This window comes from Lissotriton helveticus, chromosome 5_1, assembly GCF_964261635.1.
Source record: "Lissotriton helveticus chromosome 5_1, aLisHel1.1, whole genome shotgun sequence".
Classification (NCBI taxonomy): domain Eukaryota; kingdom Metazoa; phylum Chordata; class Amphibia; order Caudata; family Salamandridae; genus Lissotriton; species Lissotriton helveticus.
In genome coordinates, this window is record NC_136065.1 from 204,838,649 (window position 1) to 204,859,376 (window position 20,728).

Consider the following 20,728-nt stretch of genomic DNA (forward strand, 5'->3'; position numbering starts at 1 on the left):
GATAATTGGTGTTTTTTTGTTCACTTTAGTGAAAATAGGAAATGCTAGATCTATATTGCCATAATATGACCGGCAGTTTTTGAAGGGCTGTATACAGAACCTACCAATGGCGTATCATCACTTTTAGATGCATCACCAATTATAGGTGCATGGCTTTATACTTCTAATACTGGGCTTCGCCAAATGGATGTAGGTGCTGTTTTAACATTGAGTGTTTGGTACATAGGACATTCTTTCAGCTCAGGGTGTTTGACATGCCATTAATGGACAGCCCTGTTTAGGATATATGTGGATGATGCTCTGTCTGCAGGCAAAACAATCTGACAGAGAGACTGCGCTTCAGCAGAAACATTACTTATATTAACCGTATCCACCAGCCTTTTGGTCAGTGAGTTTTTTTATCATCCAGGAACATCTGTTAATTTTTTTTCCTACAGGCAGGGGGAAAACCCTCAATCACAGTCCGCACAACGATATAGAAAAAGCCAGTCAGGAGGAAGACATTAACCAATGGTGTCTTTCCTAGATTCACAGCTCCCGTACTCCTTCCTCTTCCTAAGGCTACCAGCAGACCAGTTAGATGAGCTGTGAAAATCTGACACTTGGTGACTGCGAGAAGGCTTCTTGGAACACAATGGAAAACATCTTGTGTCCATTCCCTCTTCCCTCTACCACGTACAATGGCGTATGCAGCCCAGCCAATAGAGAAATCAGAAAATTCCCTTGGCGAAATTACAGAAAAATAAAGCCCAAATGTTAATAATGGACCCTACTATTAATTAATCATAGACAAAACATTTTTATACATAAAATATTTGAAATTTATTTATGTATTAAAAACAAAACCAGTAACACATTAAAAAACAAATTGTCATTCTATAAGCATCCTATACAATATCATCACAGTCACAGTTCATCTAAAATTGTTCTGCAATTCACAAGTTATCATGCTATACCTATTATTGCAAACACAGAGTATCAACTGAATAAAACAATAACAAGGAGGAATTGTTTAAAAAAAGGAGAAAGGAGAGACAAACATAGACAGTACAATTTGTCATGAAGGTTTGCACATCAAGACCAGAATTCAAAGCTCAATCCTAGACTTGTTTAATTCGTATTGTTCACAGGATGAGCTTGATTGCTCGATTATGCAGTTTATGGGCGTCCTTTTTTTAAACAATTCCTCCTTGTTATTGTTTTATTCAGTTGATACTCTGTGTTTGCAATAGTAGGTATAGTATGATAACTTGTGAATTGCAGAACAATTTTAGATGAACTGTGACTGTGATGATATTGTATAGGATGCTTATAGAATGACAATTTGTTTTTTAATGTGTTACTGGTTTTGTTTTTAATACATCAATACATTTAAAATATTTTATATATAAAAATGTTTTGTCTATGATTAATTAATAATAGTGTCCATTATTAACATTTGGGCTTTATTTTTCTGTAATTTCGCCAAGGGAATTTTCTGATTTCACTGTTTATAAGTACTCTATTCCCCTGGTGTTCTAAGGGGTCTCTCTCAAAAATGTTATACGCCCAGCCAATAGAAACAGCATTTTTTCACCCTAATAAGGTCCAGTGACCTCCTAACTCATCAATAGTTGAAATGTAACCTATGTTGTCTCCATAACCACCACATACCACTGAGGCACCCTTAACAGAAATACACAGACTAAGTCTGAATGAGCAAGTAAAATACTTACTAGCAGGTCGTGGCTGTATGACATCAAAACAAGTCCTGAGCCACAAAAACAAAAAGAATTGCTTTCAGGATTGTAATTGACACTAATTTGTAACAGAAAGCCCATGATGTACATATAGGACTGCCACTATTGTTAGACCTTGAAAAGTCGTCTTTTCTACCCACCTTTGATACTGACAACGCAGCTATCATGACCAGGTACAATTTTGTAGGTAATACTATCTTTCCCAAAGAACCAATCATAATCGCCATTCCCCTGCCGCCATATTTAAGTCTAGCAGCATCTTGCTATGGTCACTGTTACAGCCAAATGTACTCCTCTGCTATGCCATGGTAGATCCACAATTTACTGCTCCCACTTCCTCTCTGACAGAGTAAAGAAACTTTCCAGAACCAACAGTAGTCACCAGGCCACCTCTCACTGGTTGCAGACAACCCCTTATTCAGACACTATTCAACACTGCCCTCTTCACTATTGACTAAACTGCAATTTACGCTTGGCGTGAATGCTGACGCATCCACTCCCTATTTCAGAGATCCACAGTACAATTTCCTAATGCATAAAATTGGTCCTCACAATCAGTGTACATGAGGGCTGCAAAGCTGTGCATGTAATTCTTCCCTTTTTGTCCTTTGATGAAGTGGATAATATTGTAACCCTTGACATTTGCGGTGCCCTGGCACAGTGTTTTGCCTGCTTCACCCTCTATAAGACTGGCAAATAAAAATAAAAAAATTGGTCTGGTGGGCAGTTCACTGGAATGGAGAATCCCTTGCCAGTGCCTGCCCGTGCTTCATATTATTGGTTACTTTGCTCTCCTTGTTGCTTAACTCTGAACCCACTATCAGTGTTCTCAATGAATAACGTGACACTGTTGGATTCATAGATCACATCAGATGGAATCTCCTAGGATTTTCTGGACACGAGAGGTACACATGCTGTGGTTCCAGTGGGCAATGCAGATCTGACATTGCTTTTCCCAAGATCTTTGTGAAGGAGCCTCAGGATATTTTCATGTATTCATTTGACAAACTGATACAGTGTTGCATGCCATGAGATCAGTGTTCGGGTGCATTGGACCAAATAGTACTAAAAAGCTTCCAAATACAAAAGGCCTGAAAATAAAACACATGGGGGCAATCAGTGTCTTGGCCAATGCAATAGAATTGTTACATCAAGTCCAAATTGATGACTTGGAGGGCTTTCCTGAAGAATGTGACCATCTGGACAGTCTTAAGAATGTAGGAAGGGCATTACTCAGGTTACCTATTGACCATCCCACATTACATTGTGGGATGGTCAATATGATTTAACCGGAGCATATATTCAGATTCATAGGAAAATGCAATGAGGATCAGTATTCAGGACCTGTGTAATAGGAATGTCGAACCTTGTCTGAGCACGATATTGATGACAGTGCTTTTATTTTAAAGCGTAAGTAGAACTTTTCACTGTTGTCTAATGACGAATAGCCCTAAAGGCTCTCCATATACAGGTACCTTGATTAATGAATAATGGTGATGGCCTACTGCAACCCTTTTATGTGCTCAGTGCTGAGCTACATTTAACTTTAGTTAATAGCTTTCAGAAGGGATTTCTGATTTAGCACAATGTGGAAGGCCTCAAAATGATTAGAGAAAACAAAGGGCTTAGATTATCCTGCTGACCAAAAGGTAACATTATCCTCATCTCTCTTTTATTCCTGTTTCAGAAACTCTTCATGGAAATGGCACCAGGAACCATGTGATGCACAGTACCCCAAAGCAGACGATGCACAGAACTCCAAAGGCAGGCTGTCCCCTATGCAGTGGGAGTGACACTAGCAAACGCCCACATATCAAATCAGCACCAGGTGAGAAACATGATGTCACTGTTAACATATTGAAAATTCAAACGGATGAAGTTACTAAACTTGAGATCAGAACGCCTTGGTGGGGGCTCATGTCCATCTGTTATGAGTGTGCTTCTTGTGGAAGGAATCGCAGCCCAATTAGTTTCTTCTGCTGTGTGGTAGGTGTGTGCTGACAAGTCGAGACTTTGAAGCTTACAGTTCCCTATGTGGAGAGTGGCAGGTTTGTGCAGGCAGTGTAGGGTTCACATCCCCTTTCTTGTCAATTGCTCACAGTTCCCTTAGTTGTAAGCACAGCAGGGATGTACAGGTTGTGATGAGATTCAGAGTTCCCTCACAGAATGTTTGGTATCTGGTAACAGTGGAAATGTTCACAGCCTCTTTTCTTGAGAGTTAGATATGTGTTCAACAGCTGTGGTGGAGTACATTTGCAGATGTACGATAGGTATGGCCTTTGAAGGATCCAGCACTATTACCTATGTGCTGCAGAGGGGGGGGATAAGGGGGGGGTGATCCCCAGCAATCTTTTCATCGCTATTTGATGCTTCTCTGTCCGATATTTTCCTTCTCTCTTGCTTGGGTAATGTCTGACTCTTGATGATTGAATCTCATCTTTGCAATGTTCATTCATGTGTCTTTTCATAGTACCGGACAGACAAATTGGTGCTTCATCATCGCGGAGTTCAGAAGAGGCTCCCAAAGCCGCAAAGCAACAGCAAGAGACACAGCCTGGAGTCTGGGTCATGGCCGGTCCTCCAGCTCCTTCTCCAGTGTCCAGCTATATCCCAGCAGTTCCACTTGTGCCTTACTCAACGTCCATTCCTTATTCAACATCTGTAGTGTAAGAAAAGATCTCCAAATTATTGTTCTTTGATATGGAAGAATCTATGAGGTGTGTTTGGTATGGGAATGTTGCTCCAAGCACTTAGCACACACACACGCACACGCACACACACTAACTCTGCCCCCCTAAGACTCCTATCTTTTATTTGGTTTTCATCAAATCTTCCTTTCTACCCACCCTGTTAATTACTGTGCTTAAAACTACCCATCCATTTTCATCAGTCCACTCATTCATCCATCGGTACATGCAAGTAAATATTCATCAACACACTCTCTAAACCATACTGCTCTTTAGCACCCCTTCAACTACTAAACAATCAACTATTCTAAGTATACTCTTACACAGCCATTCCACCGTCAATACTACTACTCGCTCATCCACTCACTGTTCCATCCGTCCAAAAAGAATCTGTTTTCCCACAGATCATTTGGTGACTATGCTGGGTGATTTAAATGTATTAGGATGGAGGAGTGAGAAGTGTGTGACAGAAAGCAGTAAAGCATGTAGAATTGGGTGGATGACCAATAATGGGCAGAGAAAGTATTAACTGCATAATCAATCAAGTTATTAGATTATAGGCAGATAAGTAAATATACATTATTATACTGTAGTGAGAGGTGGATGAATTATGACCCATAGAGACATACATGTAAAGTTCTGAAGAGACTCAAAACACGTATATGTATTACTAGAAATGTAAAAAAAATAGCAAAATAAAGAGGGTGAGCTAAACAAAGGATTACATTCCTGTTCAAGTATGGACAAGAACGGGGACATAACCAGCAAGATGGTGGGCTAGCTGTGCCGGCACTGAGCTCTTACTGGGCCTAAGATGATCCTGCAGTAATCTTGGACCGCTGACCCACATCAGCCCTTTAAAAATGCCCCATGCATGAACATGTGAGGCAAGATAATACTCTGAGGCTGGAGCAGAGATGAGCGCCTCTCCTTAAAATGGCGGCCGTTCTGACTTGCGGCACAGGCGCCCCATCACAGTCACCTTTGAGCCCCTGCCGAGGCTGTGTTGCGGGGCAGTAGAGCCTGAGTTAGCGCCCCAGGCGACTATTGGCCCCCCTCCTCCCACCTGAAAGAGGCAGCAGCTCGGGGCATAGATCAGCATCCATGTGGGACGGTAGGCCTGGCGTTGTCTGCGAGTAATACCCACATTTGCTGCCCAACTGCCGTGCACCAATGACATGAAGGGAGGCCATGGGCTCTCTACTGTATGTGGTGAGTGTGGCGGCTGACCCTGTGGGAGCCGAGTTTGGCTTGAGGGCTTGACTGGTGGCCTGGGTGGTGCTGTCCCTTCAGCGTATGCATAATGAGGGAGTGGCGGCATTACGAGAGGCCGTGGGACAACTGTACTCATCTGAACTGAAGAGACGAAACTTGAATGCTGACCAGCACCCACCACAGCTGTGGTGCATCTTTGCCCCAACGCGTGGGTGCTGGACCCCTGTAAGAGTGAGGAGACGCCCGGTGTGCTGAACCATCTGGGGATTGAGGCCCATGAAGCATGGTGTGTGCAGTCGTCCCCCATCCCACATCAACTGAGGCCTGGAGACAAGTGGGTGCTTGAGAGCACACCAGGGGACAAGATCACTGCCAGTGCCTGCACCATCATGAGATCCGCCACAAGGGGCATCGACAGTTCAATAGGCCAAAGACTTGGGCAGATGCACAGACATCCAAGAGAGAAGAGAGTGGGCCTTGAGGGGCCTGGACAGTGGTGGCTTCCCAGCAGGAACCCCCGTCCTCTGCTTTTGGTGTCAGAAGCTGCAGTAGGACAGAGAGCACCCCTAGTTGGTTTTAACTGGACGCTTGACCTGGGCTGAAACTAGTAGCTTCACCATATACTAAGATTATCTTCCTCCCACCCCCTTCACTGGGCACAAACTCACTACACCTGCTGGAGTTTTATAAGGGGGGGGGACTGATTCTCCATGGTGCCCACCCCGTACAGCGCCCAGGGCACCTTTGTGGGAAAATCTAAAGTGTTTATGGGAGAGGCTTATGACTGGCCCTGCACATATTGGCACGGGAGTGTAAACCATTTGTGGGCCCAAAGTGTAGGGGCTGATATCCCCATTTAAACAAAGTAACATGGTGGAAGGACAGACGTACACCACATATTTCCCAATAGCCGGTATAGACAATGAGAGAAAGAGCATCAATACATTCATAAGTTGGCGAACATAACAAATTAAGATATTCTCCACAGTATGATTGGTAAGAAGGCACAGCAGCATCATTGTCACCTCCATCTAAGCCATAATATGTAGTTCAACTGCCCCACACTTTACAAAACTTATGTGGGCACTCCCTTTTTTTATATGCCCTTCTTTCCGTGCCCATATCAAGGTTTGTCCCCTTTTTCCAATCAGTCATGGCAGGTGTATCTGGGGCTCCCCATCGCCTGGCCAGGTGTTGTTTAGCTACTACTAAACCCAGGTTACAGAATATTTGTTTCATCCATGGGAGGACTACATCATTGGGTATACCTAGAATAACATATTTGGGGTCCTCAGGCAGTGACATCCCTATTATTGTGCTTAGTACCCCGAGTCAGAAGGTTGGTATGACTGGACATGACCATAGTATGTCAATAAAGTCTACCTGATTCCCCCCACAATGCAGACATGTCAGAGTTCACCTTCGCACAATAGGTAAAGCAGCCTCTCCATCGGAATAAGTCGTATGCAGGAGTTTGAACTGAATGAGCTGCAGTAGGGCTCTGATCGCTACTTCTCGTGGGAACATTAATGCTGTCTCCCAACCCAAATTTCCCATTTCACCAACATTGGTTTTCCATGAGGACGGCACTTTTAGGAGGGTGTCGTACATATTATTATTAATCGTTTTTATTACTGTAAGATGCTGCTTTCTTCTGCAATTCGTGCATTAAGAGTCTACCCTCTAGGGGAGCATATTCTGGGAGGTCTGGGGGGATATTCTCTGCTTTCCAAGCATGGACAAGCTGGAGTTATTTATAGTAGTGTTGGTCATGGAGTTGGAATTCCCTCTGGAGGGAGGAAAAGGGAATCAGGGTTCCCCCTTTAATCAGGTTGCAAACTTTTGAGATACCTATTCTATCCCAAGGTGTAAAACCTTTTAATTTGCCTATTTCCTTCAGGGTTCTACCCACCCATAACGGGGTCTCACAGGTGATGTTCTCCCTCCATCGCATATAGGTGTTTGCTTTACTCCACTCTTCAAGGGTCACTTGGGTTGCTGATAAGAGACCGCCCAGTCCTTTGCCCCCATAAAAGTAGTGTTGGAATGGGCGTAGAAAGAATTGAGTCTGTTCTTGCATAGGTGGGGTGGTTGTTGTTGTCTACGTAACCCCAGCTATTAAGTTCATTGCAAATAAATGGGATGCCCAATAGCCTGAATATCGGGGTGAGCTGTCCCCCCATTGTATGAATCACGTTGGAGCATTCAGAGGACTATTACAAGATTACTGTCATTCCACGACAGTTTCCTAAGTGCACTTTCAATTCTGTGAAGACATGATCTGGGAGTCTATAGTCTGTATTTTGTAGGGCATACAAAAATTTTGGAAAAGTAATCATTTTCAACATTGCCACTAGTCTTAAGCTCGTCTGGGGAAGTCTCCTCCAGTGGCTCACATCTATCTAGAAGTTGGTTAGAACTGCCCTAACATTTTGTTCTATACATCGTTCTTGATTCATTGTGGCTTTAATCTCTAAGTATCGGAATCCCTTCTTGGCCACCCTAAGTTTCCCAGGTAGGTCTGTTGAGTCAAAGTGTTCTTTGATAGGAAAAAGAACAGACTTTTCCCAATTTATTGTATATCCAGAGTGGGCCCTGTATTGTTCCAAGATGTATAGCACAGCCAGGATTGAGTCCATCTGTTGAGTCAGATACAATAGGATGTCATCCACGTATAAGGAGTTATTTTCTTTTGGGATCGGGGAACCATCCATTCGAAAGCCCCTGATTTGTGGGTGTGCACAGATCAATCACGCCAGTGGTTCCAGGGTCCGCCAAAAAGGAGGGGGCTAGGGGGTAAGCATGACGTGCCTTTATACTAATAGGGTTTTCAGATGACAGCATACCTTTGACTCTTACGATAGCTTCAGGTGCGGTACAGAGTAACATGACCCATTCCATGAACTGCGGTCCCAACCACATTTTCTTCAGAGCCTGGAACATGGAAGGCCAGTGTATTACATCAAAAGCCTTATCAGCGTCAAGTGAAATGAGTATATGAAGATCTCGTCTGGTTCGGACTACCATCATCCAGTAATGGAGTCACCGGAGATTCCCTCTGGTGGATTGATTAGGCAGGAATCCAGATTGATTATGGTGGATTAACGGGGTGATTACTCCCAAGATTCTAGTGGCTAGAATGGTAGCCTGGATCTTAGTTTCTATGTTGGTCAGTGAGATTGACCGGTAAGAGCTACAGGCAATTGCAGGTTTCCTGGCCTTATGAATGACTACTATAGTGGCTCCATGCAGGTCAGGTGGAAGGATGCCATCTGCCCATGCCGTTATATAGAGTTTGAGCAAGTGGGGAGAAATTAATGTCCCCTTGCTTATTGAAGAATTCAGCTGGGAGGCCATTAAGTCCTGGAGTTTTTCCCATGTTTACTTGTCCTATTGTGGTTGGGACTTCAACTAGAGTAATATTCACTTCTTCAGCCCTGCAATCTTCACCAGGGCGAGTCGGTAGATCAACATCCGTGAGAGATTCATCTATCTTGGCGATTGTGCCAGGGGGCGATCTTTTGAAGAATTTCATAAAATTTCTCGAATTCCTCTGTTATTTCCCGGTCTGTGGTGTGGAGGTTGAAGAACCTATGTAGCCTCCATTTCCCAGTGACTCAATCAGGCCAAAAGCTTCCCAGCTTTATTGCCTACATCATATAGATGGTGTTGTGCAGGCAGCATTTGGCTACGCACCTCGTCAGTGGACAATGCTTTGTATTCAGTACAAAGAGCTTCAACACGTCATACCATCAGAGGACTTGGTGAAGGAACATTTCTGGCATCTGCCTTTAGGAGCCGTTTTCTAAATTTCCTTCACCTCTTGGACCACTTTTTTATTCTTAAAGGCAATGATAGTCTGTACTCTTTGCCGCGTTACTGCCTTGTATGCCTTCCTTAGTGTAAGAGATGATTCAACAGAGTTTTTATTGTCCAGAAATTAGAGTTCCGACTATGTACAGATCTCACATAGGGTAGTATCATACCTCAATTCCCAGGCACCAGCAATGGCTCTTAGTCTCTGTCCTATTGTTATCGAGAGTGGAGATTGATCAGAGAGACCTCTCACTAGATAGTCAGCCCGGTGTATTATGCCCATCTCTCCCGCAGATGCTCAATTTTGATCAAGTCTAGAATATACTTTGTGTAGTCCTGAATAATATAAGTACCTTCTGTTCGTTGGGTTATGTCACCTCCATAAGTCTGTGAGCTCCTGTGTGTCCACAAATCGAGCCAAGGATGTAGGCTTGTCTGTGTTGGCTGTTATCCCGGATCTGTCCAGGCCTGTGGATATCACGTCATTAAAGTCACCCCCTAGAATATGCAAAAAGGATTTGGCTTCGAGCAGGATGTCGGTAATTTTGCTTAGGGTGTATTGTTGGATATGGGTGGGACATATACACTGACAAATGTAACATTAAATCTTTCCCAAATACCCTGGACTGCAGCATATTTCCCGTAGGGGTTTTAACCAGGATTTCTGTATATAAAAAGGGGAAGACATCTGGATCCCGGCATGCGGTAACATAGTATATGCTCTCTGAGCCAGGAAGTGGCATTGATTTCCACTAAGGTGAGTCTCTTGTAATAAGGCCACGTCCAATTTGAGTCGCCTGATGAATGTGGCCACCAACCCCCTTTTAATTTTGTTACCCAACCCCGTTGACATTCCAGGTAAGGATGGAATGTTACTGATGTGCTTGGTCCAGGACCAATGAGGTGGAATTCCAAATTAAAAGGAGAGGGGAGCTATGCGGCCCCCTCCCTGAGCCTTAAAAGGCTCCGGAGACCTCATTCCCTTGAGCTGCATGTCATTTAAAAGGGAAGAGGGGCCTGAGTTATAGTTTCATTATTGCATGAGTTATAGTTACTTGATATAAGGATAACTAGTACATTTCAGTGGGTTTGTACCTTTGAAACGTTACATTGTCACTGGAATTCTCACCTAACTATAATGTTACAAGTACACAACGATGATCACAGTATTGGTTGAAATACAGATAGGGTTACTCGAACAGTTTTGGGCACTGGATGTGTCTGGTGTCTGAGTGCTGATGAAATGGGGATAATGTCAGATATGGATCTTCAGCTGTGAGCTTGTTGTATTTTGTGTCTATTAAAGTGTGTGTGTTTTTTTCTTCTAGTTACTGTGCCCCACCAGCACCTACCTCAGCATCACCAGGTTCCTCTCGACTTTACTATCCCAAGGGGTACAGAGTGACAGAGAAGCAATCACCTGGCGTCCGTCAGCAGAGCAGAGGGCATCGTCGATCAGTGACTCTTGGGTTGGAGGACCTGGAGGACCTTCGCTGGTCCCTGAGCCAGGCCGTCGATGCGGCTCAGAGCATGAAGAAAACTACACGCAATATGAGCCGCTCGCTGACGTACGACCTGAGCAACATGCGAACACTGAGAGAATCATGTCTCTTCTGAGAGGGGAACGTGTTATCCTTCACAGTACCCCAAACAATCACACTTGTGCAAGACGGCAGGAAAGAGGGATTATTCTATTTTATACAAGGAACCCAAGTCTGCCTTCCAAACCAGTAAGGCTTTTGAGAGTCCTCTTTTTCTGTGTATCAAAGGGCAGCTCTTCAGCTTGGAGAGGTCTCTCACTCTCAGGAATATGAACAGTGGAATACGACAAGTGCTCTCATTACGCCATGTTGAAGTTGACCTCTGGTAGAATACTGATCAAAACAAGCACCTTCCGGTGATAACCTCACTCAGGAACTTATCCTGGCCATGCTGTTGACATAGGTGAGGTATTGATCCTCCCTGTGCCTCCCCTAGATGGTTGTGTTCGGGTCATTGCTTGGTGCGAGTGGGTTTTTTATTATTGATAATGAAGTTATGAAAGTCTTCAAAGGTCTGCTCAGGTACAAGTCTCCAACCATTCCTGTATGGATTTAAGCTTCTGAGGTTTTGTTCCACTAACCTCTAGTATTTATTGCACTAGACTAATGTTTAAAGTTTAAAAAGCAGAGAAGATAATGTATTCTCCATGGAGTAGGCACGATGCCTTTTCAGCCGAAAATAGATTTGAAAACGTTAAGCTGTGTGAAAGGCCGGCTGATCTGCATCTTTACTGTGAATTCAAGACAGCAACTGGCCAATGTAGATTTGAAATGAAGACCAATGAAGAGCAAGCATGCTTGGCAGCACATACCCCTATAGACTGTGAGTCACAGACTCAATAATCACTGATTGCTCTTCCAGAAGAATTTTTGTTGTTTTTGCTCTTGCTTTGCGTTGGTTGCACAGAGGACTTGATACATTCTCACAGGGATGAGGTGGCATTCACCAAGAAATACCATGTGAGAAGTTCTTCATGATGGCTCTGGTAAAGAGAAAACCTTCTAAATGCAGGGACCTCCTGCAAACTGGAGAATGTTCAGCACAGTTGGACTTGGGCATTATGATTCTTTTACCCAGTTTGGAAGTTTTTGATGTGCACCTTTTCTTTGGAACAATGATGCAAATCCCTAAGACTGTTATTGTGCATGAAGAGAAGCACAACCCAGGAAAGAGAAAAGTACTTCCCCTTCTCTTCTATGCACGTCCCCTTCTCGCGTGTCTTTTCAGTTTCCATTTCCCTTATATCTAATGTCTCTTGCACTGAATCCAACATTGCAATTATCTCTATTCTATTTTTAACTTTCTTATCTTCTGCACTGGTCATTGATGTGTTCCCTTTGTAGATGAAAGATGCCCCATTTATTACAGCAAAACAAACTGAGTTCTAGGCCTCAGGCACCAATACTCCTTTGCAGTCAACCATGTAAAGGAATGTTTGCTGTGTGAATCAAGTCCTCAGCCCCCACAGGGGGGAAGAAACTCAAAGTGTAGTAATTATGGAGAACATGCTGCATGTATTGTTTGATGGGATGGAGGTACGATGATTTTGTTGGCATCAGAGCGCAGAAGCGCTACACAATGGAAAAACGTAGTGCCAACATATAGGATCAGCAGAAGGCACAGATCAATGCATGGAGACCAAGCTTTGGTAAACCCAAATCTTCTCTGTACAGGCGAAACCATGAACAGCTAGACTTGTTGCTCTCCAGGCACTGGCCCATGCAGAAACAAGAAGAACTGGACCTGAGCTTGGGAAACCGGTCAAAGTACTGAGACACAGTTGTACATCTCACAGGCAGTGGGCATAGGTCAAAGCAAGAAGAACTGCAGTTGGATATCCATAGGCACTAACTGCAGGTTATAGCATAGCAATCTAGACTTGCATGTCTTCTATGTCATTGGGTACCCGGAAACATATAAAAGCAAGAAGTGATACATAGACTGTAGCTACCGTTCGGCACCAGGTACTGGCCAGTGCAAGGAGAGCTAGACTCATAGGACCCATTTGCCCCAATTACAAGTTATAGCATAGTGAGCTAGACACGAAGATCTGATATTCCATTGGGTACCAGGAACAGATGAAAGCAAGAAGAGCTATTCTTGTAGATTGTAAGAGCTACTCTTGTAGATTGTAAGACCTCCCCAGGCCACAAGGCACTTGTCAATGTCAAGAGAGTTGGATTTGCAGATCTCCTAGGCACTTGTTTCAGATTATAGCACAGCAAGCTAGATTAGTAGATCTGCCATGCGATTGCATACCAGAAATAGATGAAAGCAAGAAGGGCTACACTTGAGGATTGTAGGACCCTCCTGCACCAGGCATTGGTCAATGCAAGGATATCTACCATTGTAATCCCTAGTCATGGGGAACACATCATAGCACTGAAAGGTAGATCTTTGGAACATCTGAGACAAAGGTAAAGGTGCATAGACCTAGACTGGGTCTGAGGCAACGGTAACAGGTCAGAAAAGAGGAGCTAGATCTGCAGTACCTTCAGGCCATTGACCTTCCTATGAAGTCTAAGACTCTACATGAAGCAATGCATACCGTGGCCTTATGTAACGACAACAAATGAAAGAGAGGGTGCACCGAGCAACATCCAAGCCTACTCTATCCAAGGGGCAGGAGTCTTGGGAAATGGCATTTCTTCAGCGAAAACAACATGTGCCTAGAACACCCCATGCTACTATATTTATTTTCTAGATTGATTTCATCTGTACATTTATTTTTGTGCAGTCAGTTTTTAATAGCATTATGAAATGTTACGCAAGTATGACTATGTTACCAAATGTGTTTCCTTCATTTTACTACTGATTTCATTTGGTGTGCTGCTTCAACACATAGTTTTAATTTATTGATCATTGATCTTTGTATGTATATTTTTGTATGGAAGCGTAAGTAAAGGAGTAAGAATGGGAAATAATGTTAATATCCTTTGTTTGCCTGGCTTTGGTAAAACCAGATATATGCCCCCATACACTCCTACTTAAAGTGCTGAGCTGGTGGAAGAGTTGAGGGACAGCAAAGTCAACTGTAGAACTGAAGATCTGGATGCACCTACTTGTCCTATATTACCGGGAAAATGTTGACCTATAGACAATCTATTCAATTTCATGTGGAAACTGCTGTTCATTGCAAAGGACGTCCCTATTCAATTTTAAAGAATGCATTCTAGATCTTCAAGAATTAGTACTTCCAGATATGTATATAATTTCTCGTCTATCTGTATCATTTACATTGCAAGAGACATTCTTTGCTTTCAGAGAAGATGATCCCCATATCTGACATACTTTATTTATCACACTTAAAATCTGTGTAATTTCATGATGTAGTCTGTATGTCTTACATAAGTCAAAGTCTTGGCAGAAAAACCTTTCCTCCTAGAAACTGTTGCACCACTGAAGATTATGAATCTGCTCAGACAAGGAGCTAAAGAAAGAAAAGGGCTCTTTAGGGAATATTTGTTCAGTATCCTTGGCTTGGAACAACTAGCTTTAAGTTGATATTAGAGAGTCATGTTTTCGAAGGTAGAAGAACTTTCATTGCGTTCATTCTACATTTTTGCCCCGATGATGAGTGGTCAGTTAAATTCTGATGTGTGTGGTAACTCATCTCGATCATTATCACACTCCTGCAGTTTTCTCCAGGTAAATTTCAGCAAATAAATTCAGCCAGAATATCCAAGGAGAAGATACTGGTAAATGCTGAATTCAACTCAATACGCATGGAATTCCCCATATTAAGCTGCATTTTAAAAAAAAACTCAAATTGGAGGTATTTGGATATTTACAACACCTGGTAAATAACTCTCCTCTCTGTGTCGGTATTTATCACTCAATGTAAATCCCTCAGGCCCATCTGCTCCACTCATGATCGAGGACCAAGAAGGAAAATCAAAGAAAATGCACTATTTCATAAAAGCTATGCATGCGTGAATGTCTGATCTTAAATGGTACTTCCCCTTTTCTCCCCCCCAATCCATACAATTCCCCTCGTCTTTATGTTTTGGCTAGAATTATGCTGCTCTTAGTTGTTCCAATAAGCCTATATTTTTCTTTTAACATTTTCACAAAATGCTAAGCATGCTCAGAATCAGCAGGCTCTGTGCATTAACAATATAAGGTACAACAAACATGGTTCAGCCATCACTGGAAAAAAGTAAAGATAGACTTTGTCAATAGGGTGTATGATCCTTACATTGTTTAGCAGCTAGCTCAACGATGCAGCCTTTTAAGAATTACATTGGAAATGGCATAGGAGTTTCAGTGAAGTGAGTTTAGGTCAATAGTAAGATTGTAATTTTATCGCCCCTACAAAGCTGTTTTCATGGATTAACCCTCTTTTTGACATCATAGTTGTTCTAGAACCCAACTTAAGCCAGACAATTAACCTACGTCTTCTCGCTGATTAGCTGATGCACGTTTTTACACACCATGGCATGACTAGGTGATGATGACTGGGCAAAGAGAAAAGTCTGTAATACATTTGACCTTGCAGTGAATTTTCCACATTTGTAGAAGTGCATAAGTAACTGCAATTTTGGTTAAAATCCCTAAAAATGCAGAGCCGCTAGCATTTGCATTTCCTTAGAAGCGGGGATATTTAAGGGACAAACCACACAGTTGAATCATCATCATGCAACGGGTTTTCAACAAGTAACTGTACACCTAACTCTCACAAAACTGTGATGTGATTTGTTTCACGCCTACCACAGGGATTCATCCCAAAGTACAAGGCAATAATTGAAAAGGGTTTGGGGGTGGGCGTGGGGGGGGGGGGGGCAAAGTGTTTTTACATAATACTGTAACATTCCGGAGTTGTGTTTCAAAACATTTGTTTTATAATGAAAAAAGTTATCTCTGATTTTTTTACTAAATAAATATTTTTCCTTTGATACATAAGAAAGGAAGGCTTCTGCTTTGTTTTGTGACGGTAACAGAGGACAGAGTGCCTTGAACTGCTCAATAGTGTCCTATGAAAAGGGCGCATGCAAATAGAGATCAGAGCAGGAGATGGAAGTGAGAAAATAGAATGGCGTGAAGATTCCACATCACAAAAGTTATGGCTCCTCTCTTTTACCTCTGGAAAACCACTGACTTGGCACATAAGTTTTATTTAGATTGATTATATGGAAACGTATAATATGTGAATATCCTGATAATCTGGCATGGTCCCTCCTGAACCCACTCTGGACCATTTAACCTCATTTTGACTATAGATGTTGCTATTTCATTGGGCTGAATGTAAAAATTCGAATTTACCTAGATGTAGTCACCTGCCGATGGCTATAACAAAAGAATGGAATACCAAACAACTTCCCAAAAACCTAACTAAGCTGTGTTTAGCTTCAAGTAACCCACCATTAATATCTAGGAGCTTTCAAGACAATGGCCCATATTTACCATTTTTTCCCGGAATGCAACAAGCCACGTTTCTGCACCGCGTGAAAGGGCATGAATACACCATACTTACCAAAATGCAAAATGCAGCACACATAGAAAGAGGAAAAAAAAGAGGGGAAATAAAGATCTGTTTGAGGCATGTGTGCTGCAGGCACTGCCATCTAGTGTTGGGCCCTGATGTTTGCAAGTTGTTTTTCTTCGAAGAAGTCTTTCCTAGTCATTAGGTAAGGTGACTCCTTTTTCGGTGATAGTGTGCATGGGCATTGACTCCATTGTTAAATTGCTTTTTCCGCCATCGGGTTCAGTTGTGTATTGCTGCGCTCCGGTTCGAAACCATTCTTCGGGATCCCTTCGATGCACAATCCTCTCTACTCTCAATGGCATTGTTTCCATACGTATTCCCACTTCTCCGTGTATCGGTCAACAACGGATTCGACTTTTCGATCGGAAAGCTTTGTGCGCTGCATTCGGGCCTAACCACGCTGTCAGCTCTCCATCGATTGATCGGACTCTGTTTAAATTCTGTCCTCAGAACCACACAAAGTATCCATGCACCGACTCACACGAAGTGTTCAACTTGTGCTGGTCTCCCAAGCACAAAGGAGAAACCTGCGACGCTTGCAGATCGTTCCAATAAAAGAATATTATTCGCGATCATCAGGCTCGACATCGAGAGATGCAACCTCAAAGCATCGAAGATACGCAAGACATCTTCGGCCAAGATTTCGGCGAAGAAGACATCGATGCATCAGTGGCAGAAGAGGAGGAAGCATTCTTTGAACAAGACACGGAATCGAATCTCGAGATAGCCCTCGATGCCGAGGAACTGCTGCAGGGACATGTGCCGTGAGTACAGAAGACCCCTGGCTCCCACAAACTCCAAACAACTCAAGGCTTCTGCACCACCTCTACCTCCTGGCCAAGGTCGGCACTGAGTCGTCATTTCCCATGCCCCGCCTCCGGGCCCGGCTCCATAACAGCCAGTCAAGCCAACCGGCTCAGTACTGAGTCATCAAAAGTCCTCCTCGGAACTGAAGCCCTCCAGTTACAAACAGAAGTACAGCTCAGAGCCGAAATCCTCCGTGTCGAAAACCAAGCAACCTTCAGAGCCAAAACCTTCTGCGCCGAAAAGCCAGTTTCCTCTGGCACCGAAGACACCGGCACTGAAAACCTTGGTGCTGAAACAGAAAGAGACACCGTTGAATCTGAAAGTGGACATTATTCCATTATCATCAGATCCTAAGCAAAAGAAGTTATATATTAACCCAGAGACTGGCCATATTCAGACAAGGCACCCTCAAAAACGCAAGCATCAGGATGAGGACACTTTTTTCAAGATCCCTTTAAAGAAAAAATCTATGGCTACAAGTCCTTTGCATCTACCATCACCACCACCTCCACCGCCTCCTTCACCTGAGAATCCCTTGCAAATTACACCTCAGGATTCCCCACATTCTCACCATGAAGATGATGATGATACTGATGATGGGGGGGGGATACATTTCCATCAGATCCATGGACAGATTATAAAATTGATTTAACCAGCCAAATCATCTCCTCCAGATGACAATGCATCCCATCAAGAACTCATTGCCAGGGCTGCTCAATATCATGGGGTGGCATTGCACAAAGAATCACTGGATTAAGATTTTTAGTTTGAAACTTTAACATCCACACACAGGTCATCACAAACACTTCCCATGCTTAAAGGCATGATACGACATGCTGATGAGATTGTTAAAGACCCAGTCAGACCATGCACCATAACTCCTAGGGTAGACAAAAAATATAAAGACTCCCCTACAGACCCTATATTTATCAAGAGCAAGTTGCCATTAGATTCCCTAGTAGTGAATAATGCTCATAAATGGGTGAATTCTCAGACATCAGGAGATGCTACTCCGCCAGATAGGTCCAAGTTAATTGATGCTCCTGGCAAGCACATAACTGCTCAAGCTGCAACTCAATGGCGTATTGCAAATACAGAGGGTCTTTTAGCCAGATACAACAGGGTACACTGGGATGAGATGGAGCAATTGCTTAAATATTTCCCAGATGAGCATAGGGCTAAGGCACAGGACTTAGTAATTGAAGGTAAACTCATTTCTAATTCCTCTATACAATGTGCTCTAGATGCTGCAGACACCACAGCTAGAGAGGTAAATACCAGCATCCTGATCAGGAGAAACGCTTGGTTAAGGATTTCAGGGTTTAAGCCAAAGGTCCAACAATCATTCCTTAACACACCTTTTGATAAAGAACATCTCTTTGGTCCTAACGTAGATCAAGCATTAGAGAAAATGAAAAAGGACACTGAGGTGGCCAAATCTATGCGAGCGTTCCAGTCTCCATCCAAAAGAGGCTCCTTTGTCTTTCCTTTTACAGAGGAGGGTCCAAACCCCATCCCCAGATCAAAATACCTCTCCTTATAAAGGTAACAACCAGTCCTCTCCCTCCAGAGGATTTTTTCGAGGAGGTTATAGAGGCAACAGCTTCAAGGGTAGGGGTAAGGGCAACACATCCCCTAACCCCCCTTCTCCCAACAAACAGTGACTTGCCCATGCTTCCCTCATTACACCACACCTGTTGGGGGAAGACTTCAACAATTTCTCCCCATTAGGCAGTCTATAACAACAGACAAATGGGTGATTGGAATTATCCAATATGGTTTTTGCCTGGAGCTTACCAGCAATCCCCCAAACATTTCACCCCGACACACAAGTTGTCTCCAGAACACATACACTTGCTAGAACAAGAGGTCCAGTCTCTCTTACTAAAGGGGGCAATAGAGCCAGATCCAGTAGGGCTCAATGTTTCCTCTCTGTATTTTCTCATTCCCAAAAAGGACGGTTCCTAAGACCTATTCTGGATCTCAGCGAATTAAACCACTATATACTGTCAGCACACTTTCACATGGTGACACTTCAACATGTACTCCCACTTTTACAAAGAGCAGATTTTATGTCTACTCTAGATTTAAAAGATGCATATTTTCATGTTCCAATTCATCCAGGCATGCATTACCAATTCAAGGTGCTTCCCTTCGGAGTGACTAGAGCGCCTAGAGTTTTTACCAAAATCCTAACGGTAGTCGCAGCCCATCCCAGAACACAGCAGATTCACGTCTTCACCTATCTAGCTGACTGGCTTATCAAGGCCAGCACTCACCAGATCTGTCTACAGCGCACATAGGCCTACTTCATCAACTGAGCTTCATCATCAATGCACAAAAATCTCACCTGCATCCGTCCCTTATGCAGTCTTATCTAGGAGCCAGTTTAGACACAGTCAAAGCTCTAGCCTCTCCCAATAATCAGAATACACAATATTGAGGCTATAATTCTACAGTTTCGACTCAACTAAGCTTTACCGGCCAGGGTGTTCATGCAACTGCTGGGAGTGATGGCATCTGGCAGCGCAATTGTACCCCATACAACGCTTTACATGCACCCCCTACAAGAGTGCCTAGCACGTCAGTGGAATCCATCAAAGGGTCTATTAACCAATCTAGTGTTGGTAGACGGCTCTCTGCAGTGGTGGAACCCACAAAACCTATCAGCAGGACGACCTTTTATCGACCCTATTCCACAAATCGTGCTCACAGCAGACTCATCTCTAACAGGATGGGGAGCTACTCTCAAACATTACACAATACAAGGCCTGTGGAGTAACAAGCACAAGACCCTCCACATCAACTATCCAGAGCTTTTAGCAGTTTTTCTAGCACTCTAAGCTTTTCAAACTCACTTCATAGGCAAAACTGTCCTCGTCTGAATGGACATGACAGCAATGTATTATGTGAAGAAGCAGGGGGACACACGCTATCTCCAACTGTCAACACTCCCTCAAGCCATTTGGAATTGGGCAATCCATCACAAGATTTATCTTCTGGCAGAATGTCTCCCAGTAGTAAACAATCAAATTGCTGATCTCCTCAGCAGAAGAAGGCAGCAAATTCACGAGAGGAACTTCATCCCCAAGTTCTCCTTCCATACTTTCAACAATGGGGATTTCCACAAATAGACCTGTTTGCCACAGCTGAAAACGCAAAATGCCCAAACTTCGGCTCCAGGTTCCCACACCCACTCTCAAAAGGCAATGCCCTATGGATGAATTGGTCCGGGATATTGCCAAAGCTTCCCCACCTCTCCTGCTCATTCCGTGTGTGGTTCGGAAACTCAGCCAAACATCCCTCGCACTGATTCTAGTAGCTCCCACATGGGCCTGTCAACCATGGTTCACCACCCTGTTGGAGCTGACAATAGTTCCACATCAAAAACTACACCTTAACTCCAGTCTTCTCACACAGAACCATGGAGAAGTCAG

At 43.4% G+C, this 20,728-nt stretch overlaps 1 protein-coding gene across 1 annotated transcript in view; it reads left to right on the top strand.

Annotated features, from left to right (window-relative positions):
• The window catches only part of AKNA (AT-hook transcription factor), a 225,565-nt gene extending 209,660 nt beyond the window's left edge, over positions 1-15,905 (top strand). Inside the window, exons 21-23 of the mRNA XM_078642000.1 lie at positions 3,427-3,567; positions 4,210-4,405; positions 10,786-15,905. Coding sequence (XP_078498126.1) covers positions 3,427-3,567; positions 4,210-4,405; positions 10,786-11,074 — 626 coding nt within the window. The 3' untranslated portion in view covers positions 11,075-15,905. The remainder of the gene's footprint in view (positions 1-3,426; positions 3,568-4,209; positions 4,406-10,785) is intronic.
• Positions 15,906-20,728: the final 4,823 nt, after the last annotated feature.